At 53.9% G+C, this 7,804-nt stretch overlaps 3 protein-coding genes across 3 annotated transcripts; all 3 read right to left on the bottom strand.

Moving 5' to 3' along the window:
- Positions 1-147: 147 nt before the first annotated feature.
- Positions 148-1,947, bottom strand: LOC114039508 (endogenous retrovirus group S71 member 1 Env polyprotein-like). The gene has a single exon (XM_027857275.1). It carries the CDS (start codon positions 1,945-1,947, stop codon positions 148-150), a length of 1,800 nt encoding a protein of 599 aa, XP_027713076.1.
- LOC114039507 lies at positions 1,903-2,804 on the bottom strand. The gene has a single exon (XM_027857274.1). It carries the CDS (start codon positions 2,802-2,804, stop codon positions 1,977-1,979), a length of 828 nt encoding a protein of 275 aa, XP_027713075.1. The 3' UTR covers positions 1,903-1,976.
- Positions 2,805-2,856: 52 nt separating this feature from the next.
- LOC114039506 lies at positions 2,857-7,123 on the bottom strand. Its single transcript, XM_027857273.1, is given in 4 exon segments — positions 2,857-2,949; positions 3,162-3,487; positions 3,490-5,572; positions 5,606-7,123. Coding segments are annotated over 4 exon segments (4,020 nt in total).
- Positions 7,124-7,804: the final 681 nt, after the last annotated feature.

The raw sequence follows: 7,804 nt of genomic DNA, 5'->3' as shown, positions 1-7,804 counted from the left end.
TGGATTAGCGATCCTTTGAGGTAGAGCAGTTTACAATTGGGATTAGCGATCCTTTGAAGTAGAAACTGAGGAGGTTAGGCTAGGGGGTTGTTTTTTTTTGTGACAACTCAGTCCACTTCACTCCCCCCTTTTCACGGACGAAAAGAGTCAGACGGGGGACTCATCAGAGTCCAGAGGAGCATAGGATTGACGCAGGACAAACAACTGGAGTGCTTGCACTCGTTTCTGGACATAGCGGGTGATGCATTTTATGAGACAAGGGGCCATGAGTAACCCAAGGAGGAGAAGGGCCAGAGGGCCCACCACTCCGGAGAGTAGGGTGGTTAGCCAGGGGGACCAATTATATAGGGTCTGATACCAAAAAGACCCCGTTGCCCGTGCGCGGTCCCTCTCATCTAACCGCTGCCTAAAGGCTTGCAAGGACTCCCGAATAACTCCAGACCGATTGGCGTAGAAACAGCAGGTTTCTCCCAACGCCACGCATAAGCCTCCCTGTTTGAGGAACAGTAGGTCCAAGCCTCGGCGGTTCTGGAGAACCACTTCGGCCAGAGAGTCTAGGGAAGTCTCAAGGTGTGAGACTAGCTCTTCCAAGGAGCGTAGGTCCCTATCTACCTGTGCACTCAAGGCACCGTAGTTGGCTTTCCCCTGTATCAGGGCTGAGGCCCCAACAGCAGCGGAGCCGGCCACTCCGAGTCCCACCAGTATGGGAACCAAGAAGGGTACAGCCCTCCTGGAGTGAGTTAAGCCAATATGCTCAGCTGCCCCTTCCTCTGAGTAGACATATACCTGAGGAAAGACACGCACCACTACACAGAGCTCGGTCGGGTTGAGGAAATGAATGTCCTGTATGCAGGTGGTGAGTCCTCTGGTACAAGCGAACCATACTCCAGGTGGGGCGGTTAACAGGAGGTCAGAGCTTTTGGATGTGGGGGAAATAAGAATGACTGAAGTGCACGTAGCGTTGAATGGGGAGGACCGCAGCGGGTAGTCAGGCCCGAGCAAACACATTCCTTTGCCCTGGACATCGTCTAGGGTAAGTCTAGGCTTGTCTGGGTTACAGCGGGCAGGTATGGCAGAGGATTGTTTGGACTTACTTAAAGACAACTTTCCCACAGAGGTGATGTTGAGTTCGATAGCAATTCCTACGAAATAGGGGGGAGCTGGATTCAGACACAGCCAACAGGAGGTGGTTATGTTTGGATCAGACAAATTTAGGAATGAATGGACAGCAGAGAGTGTATCAAAAATGGGGGAACCTAGGTTAGTGAGGGTCTCTGGATTTTCGGGAGCCTCTGGTACCAGGTCCCTAACAGATGGTGGGGCGAGAGTCAACATGGCTTGTGGGTTAAGGATGGGATTCGGTCCTATGGTGAGTGTATGGGTGGAAACTGCGATTTTCTGAATGGTAAAAAGGACCCCGTTATCCCATCCAGTCATGTATAACCTCAAACCCCAAGAATGTCCGAGATTCCAAGAGTCATCAGTGTCCTGCTTGACTGTTAGAATCATAGGGTTACATTTCCCAGGCCAGCAGGAGGCGGGGAGGGGGCTTTGTCTCTCCAGGGTGATTAGGGGGTCTCGGCCACCTCTAAGAATCCACCTGGCCACAGTCTCACAACCCCATTCTGCGCAGTGAAAGTGATTACTACCCTGACAGGAAGGATTCCCCGTGGCCGGACAAACATAGAATTCAATACTTCTGATTCTCACTTCCCCTACCCCGGGTATGGTTGGAGTGGTGGGAAAAGTGGGGCAGTATCCCCATCCCCCAGCGATAGGGTCCCACATAGCCCGGTTTTGATTCCATCCTGGTCCCAAGAGGGCACAGAGGTCAAACCTGAAAGTAGGGGCTCCGTAACTGGTGAGAGCTTGGACGGTGGTCCCATCGTTAGTTTGGGAGAGAATCCACCTGGATGGGGTAGGGCTATAGGGGTCACCCAAAGTCATCTCACAAGCAAAAAGAAAGAGAAGAAGAGTCAAGTTCTGGAGAGTCGAAGCTTTAGGTCGGACACTGCTTCTGCTGTCCAGGCGGTGGAGTTGGGCTCTGGGGCCTTCTTGATGTGTGACCGATGTATCCATGCCTTGCGGCCGGCAACCTTGACGGCAGAGGGGTTGCAGAGGATAATTTGATACGGGCCCGTCCACCGTGGTTCCAGGGCTGGTCCAGCTGGAAGCTTGCGAGTGAGGACCCAGTCTCTCGGTGACAGGGCGTCCGATGAGGTTGCAGGGGCTGGTTCTTTCCCCGCAGCTTTCAGGACCGAGCGCACAGCGTTCTGGACCTCACGCAAAGCCTGGAAGGACTTAAGAAGAGTCGGATTAGTAAAATCTGGGGCTGAAATAGCTGCAGATACTCTTGGAATAATAGGAGGAGGGGCTCCATAGAGGATCTCGTATGGAGATAAAGAGAGGGTTGAGGAATTGGGAGTACACCGGGCCCGGAGGAGGGCGAAGGGAAGGAGACTGACCCAGCTATCGCCAGTTTCTATTTTAAGTTTAGCAATGTGTTCCTTTAGAGTTCTATTCATCCTTTCTACCTGCCCTGAACTTTGAGGCCTATATGCACAGTGCAATTTCCATTTCAATCCCAGCATCTTTGATAGGCTTTGAATTGTTGCAGATACAAATGCTGCGCCGTTGTCAGAGCCTATCGAGGCCGGCAGGCCAAATCTAGGAATAAGTTCAAAGAACAGCTTTTTGGCCACTACGGTTGCAGTTTCAGTTTTGACTGGAAATGCTTCTGGCCATCCAGAAAATGTGTCCACGAATACAAGGAGAAAACGGTACCCTCCCAACCCAGTTCCCATGTCAGTAAAGTCTACTTCCCAATGGTTGCCAGGAAATGTTCCTCGTGGTCTATCAGTTGGTATCCTTGATTGTGATCGTGGGTTGACTTTGGCACATGCAAGGCACCTTCTTGCGGCTTCCTCGGCCGCCTGCTTCATCCCAGGGCTGTAGAAGTGTCGGCTCACCAGGTCGTAAAGCCGGGTTCCGCCTAAGTGGGTAAGGCTATGAAGAGTCATCAATAGGGGTAGCAACAGTGCCTTGGGCAGAATTAGCAAGCCATTTGGGTGTCTTCTCCATCCCCCCTTTTCAGGGGTGCCATCCGGATCACTGGATTGATAAGATGGTTGGACAGGAAGCATCCCCTCAGGTTCCACGACCATAGCGGGTATCAAGGGTTTGCAGGCAGCCGCTCGGGCAGCCTTATCCGCTGCTGCGTTCCCTAGAGACTGGGGGTCAGTTCCACGGGTGTGAGCAGGAACATGAATTACCGCCACCTCCTTGGGAAGCCAGACAGCATCCAGCAGGTCCTGGATCTGACTCTTGTTCCTAATCTCCCTTCCCGCCGAGGTTAACAGACCCCTTTGGAGATATACATATCCATGGATATGAACAGTGGCAAAGGCATAGCGGCTATCTGTGTAAATATTTACTCGCCTCCCTGCAGAGAGTCTAAGGGCTTGAGTTAAGGCAATGAGTTCAGCAGTTGAGCAGATGTGCCAGGGGGTAGAGCGGTATCCCAGAGGGTCTCAACCGGAGTGACCACGGCTGCACCCGCCCTACGGATCCCCTCCTGAACAAAACTGCTGCCGTCTGTGAAGAGCACTAGGTCGGGGTTTGTTAAAGGAACATCAGTAAGTCCAGGGCGGGACGTGTGGATGGAGTCCAGTGTGTCCAGGCAGTCATGTATAGGGGAGGAAGGAGGGGAGTCAGGGAGCAGGGTGGCCGGGTTGAGTGTGACCGGAGGAGCGAAAGAGATGCGCGCGGAATCTAGGAGTAAGGATTGGTAATGAGTCAGGCGTGAATTTGAGATCCATCTTGTCGGCGGGGAATGTAAAAGCTGTTCCAGATGATGTGATGCTGAAATCTCAAGAGGCTGCCCAAAAGTGAGCTTTGCGGCTTCCCTAACCAAGACGGCAATGGCCGCCACAGTTCGCAGGCAAGAGGGCCACCCGGAAGCCACAGGGTCCAGCTGCTTGGAGAGATAGGCAACAGGACGATTCCAGGGCCCCAGGGGCTGGGTCAGAACCCCTTTGGCCACAGCTCGAGACTCAGACACATAGAGGCGGAAGGGCTTGGACAGGTCTGGCAGGGAGAGGGCAGGCGTGCTGGACAGCGCCTTTCGGAGCTTGTCGAATGCTTCCTGCTGCCGTGGTCCCCAAACAAATTGGGTGGGTTCACCAGTTAGGGCCTCATATAGGGGTTTGGCAACCTCGGCAAACCCCAAGATCCAGAGGCGACAGTATCCAGCCATCCCCAGGAATTCCCGGAGCCCGCGGCGGTTCCTCGGGGCGGGCATGCCCAAAATGGCAGCTACACGCCCCCGAGACAGTAACCTTTGACCAGAACGAAGGGTGAAACCCAAGTAAACAACGGATTGAGAGCACAGTTGTGCTTTCTTTCCAGAGATACGGTACCCGGAAGCTTCAAGCAGCTGGAGAAGGTGGAGAGTTGCATCTTTGCATATTGCCTCAGAGGAAGTAGCTAACAAAAGGTCATCAACATACTGGAGGAGAGTGACCTCCGGATACGAGACCCGGAAGGCGGCCAGGTCGGAGGCCAGAGCTGAGCCAAAAAGTGTAGGGGAGTTCTTAAAACCTTGGGGAAGCCGGGTCCAGGTGAGCTGAGAGGATGTCCCAGTGTTAGGATCTGTCCAAGTAAAAGCGAATATAGGTTGGCTTACTGGTGCCAAGGGAATGGAAAAGAAAGCATCCTTCAGGTCCAAAACTGTCTACCAAGTCCGAGCAGGGTCCAGGGAAGACAGCAACGTGTATGGGTTTGGCACAGTAGGATGTACAGTTTCCACCCGGGCGTTGACTTCTCATAGATCCTGGACAGGACGGAAGTCTCCAGACCCGGGCTTGCGAACTGGAAGTAGGGGGGTGTTCCACGAGCTCTGGCAGGGTCGTAGAATGCCTGCCGCCAAGAGTCGATCGATGTGAGGCTTGATGCCCAAAAGGGCAGCTCGAGTCAACGGGTATTGTTGGACACACGCAGGGGTTGCTGTGGACGAGAGCTGGACCACCACTGGGGGCTGGTGTCCTGCTAGACCAAACGGGTTGGTCTCAGCCCAGACTCCAGGAACCAAGCCTTTGAAATGGTTCAACAGAGTTAGGGAGGTAGGGGTGGAGGTGGTCGAGGGGCGGTCTGGGGAAAACGTTAGGGGGAGGAGGCGAGACTCCTCTGACAACGGGCAGGTGAGAACAAGTTGTGGCAGGTTAAACCCGAGAGTGGGGTTAGGTCCCTTAAAGGAAATGATAGCCTGAAGCTTGTGTAGGAGATCTCGGCCAAGCAAGGGGTAAGGGCAATCAGGCATTACTAGAAAAGAATGGGAGACTAGGCCCTTCCCTAACCGGACTTCCCGAGAAGTGGTGAGGGGTACAGACTGTTTTCGTCCAGTAGCTCCCTGGACCTGCACAGTGGACGATGAGAGGGAGCCCAGTGGGGATTTCAGGACCGATGCCGCAGCTCCAGAGTCGACTAGGAATGAGACAGGTTGACCCCCAACACTGAGAGTAACCCTCGGCTCCAGGGGGTCAAGAGTCACAACGGACTTTGAGCCGGGGCACCCCTAGTCTGTATTCAAAGTCAATAATGGCTCTGCCTTCTCTTTCAGCCCGCGATTAGGGCACTCAGATTTCCAATGACCCATGGCTTTGCAGTAAGCACACTGATCCCGAGCTAAAGGAGGCCTTCCCAAGCCTTTACCCTTATAGGGGCGCCCAGCGTTTGGCCCCTCCCGCCTTCCTTTCCACCCTTGCTTCTGAGCCTCCCCTGGAACCTGTGCTAAAGCTGCCACTACCGCCCTTGCGACCGTGCGAGTTTGCTTGTCTTGAGTCTCTTCACGATAGTCAAACACCCGCTTGGCCACTTCCATGAGTTCAGTCAGATTTTTACCCTCAAAACCTTCAAGTTTCTGTAGCTTCCGACGGATGTCCGGAGCTGAATTGGCTACGAAATCAATTATGATGGCTCTCCGGTTATTGGGATCCTCTGGGTCGATAGGGGTGTAGGTTCGATATGCCTCGTAGAGGCGCTCTAAGTATGCAGCTGGGGACTCATCCTTGCCCTGTTTAACCTCACTGACTTTGGACATATTAGTTGGCTTCCGTGCTGCTGCCCGTAACCCTCCCAGCAATAACTGGCGATACCTGTCCAGTGCTTCCCTACCGCGATCAGTGTTGGGGTCCCAGTCGGGCCGGTTCTCAGGGAAGATGTGGTTGCGGCGCCCCAGGTCAGTAGAGGGATGTCCATCTGGGTCCAGAACTCCCTTCCTGGCTTCTAAAAGAATCCTGTCATGCTCCTCGGTTGTGAAAAGAACCCGGAGGAGCTGCTGGCAGTCATCCCAGGTGGGCTGATGAGTATAAAAGACAGTCTCTAGGAGGGAGATTAGGCTCTGGGGCTTATCAGAGAAGGATGGGTTTTGCTGTTTCCAATTGTACAAATCACTGGTGGAGAAGGGAACATATACCATGAACGGTCTCCCTGATTCTCCGGGAGGGGAAGGAACTTGCCGCAGGGGAAACGCTGACACAGTGGAATCTGGGGTCAAACTGGAATTAGAAGGGCCATAAGGAGCACCTGCTCGAGTATGGGGTGGACTTATCAGAGGAGGGGCTGAGGGGCTCAGAGACCCTGAGGTTGGGTACGGGGGTGGATCTGAAACCTGGGACTGGGAGTACTCAGCTGGATCTAGGGGGTCAGAATCAGGGGGTGGTAAGACAGGAGTAAGCTGTGTGACGACCTTAGGACTTTCGGGAGGCTTGCGGCTAAAGGTCGTCTTTGATTCCGTTCCTGGTCTTAGTTTTGAAAGGGCCTGGACCTGTAGTGGTCCCGAAGGGGGTTTGAAATCAATCCAGGCGGTGATATAGGGGACCTGATCGGGGTGGCCAGGTATACCATAGACAATTCCCCTGACCCGGCCGGCCACCGAGACGTCAAACGTACCCCCCGGGGGCCAGCCTACCTCGAAGGTGGGCCATTCCTGTTGGCAAAGGAGAGCTAATTTCTTTTTAGTAACCTGAAACCCATAACCTTCTGCTATACGCCGATATTGTTTGAGGTCCCGTAAGACAATAAAGAGAGGGGAGCCTGGCTTAGGGCTCGAGGGTCCTTGTCCCATGGTGGATTAAGGACTGAGAAAGAAAAGAGTAACAAATAGACGTGCTCACGTAAGCAAGGACCAAACACGGACACAGGGAAGACACAGTCAAAACAGGGTAGAGGGGAATCAAACTGCCTCAATTCCGAACGACCTAGACAATGAGACAGGAATTTACACCCCCCCCTCACGGAACAAATAGTAGATAGACGTGCACACAGTCGACACAAAAACGGAAAAAAAGACACAGTCAAAACCCTGGATGCTCCTGACACAGTAGCGGAGAACAAACCCGTCTCAGTTCCGAACAACCTGGAGAATGAGGCAGGAAGTCTTTCTCCCCCACCCCGCCACGGAGCGCACAGTGGACACACACACACACAATGACATCGGCGCCGGACAGACACAATCAGACAGGCAGGACTCTCACACGGCGTCCCGTGGAGGTCAGTAAGGGCGTTGCAGCTGCGTCCAGCCTGGCCACTTACTTCAGAAGAGTACTCACCAGAACAGACAGATTACAGATTGCTCTATGCCCAATTGAGGATTTGTGGTCCGGGCAGCCTGGTACGCACGGGCTATCTCAGCGTTCGGGGCCAGGGAACGTCTTCCTGGTGGCCACCCCCTGGACGGTGAGAAGCCTGGCCTTCCAGAGATGCCCGTGTCTGGTGCCCAGAGGGCGATCTCGGTGGGACCTCCAAA

This window comes from Vombatus ursinus, unplaced genomic scaffold (genome assembly GCF_900497805.2).
Source record: "Vombatus ursinus unplaced genomic scaffold, bare-nosed wombat genome assembly UNPS02011955.1, whole genome shotgun sequence".
Taxonomy (NCBI): Eukaryota; Metazoa; Chordata; class Mammalia; order Diprotodontia; family Vombatidae; genus Vombatus; species Vombatus ursinus.
Note: the sequence above shows the minus strand (reverse complement) of the source record. Positions and strands in the feature narration are given on the sequence as shown.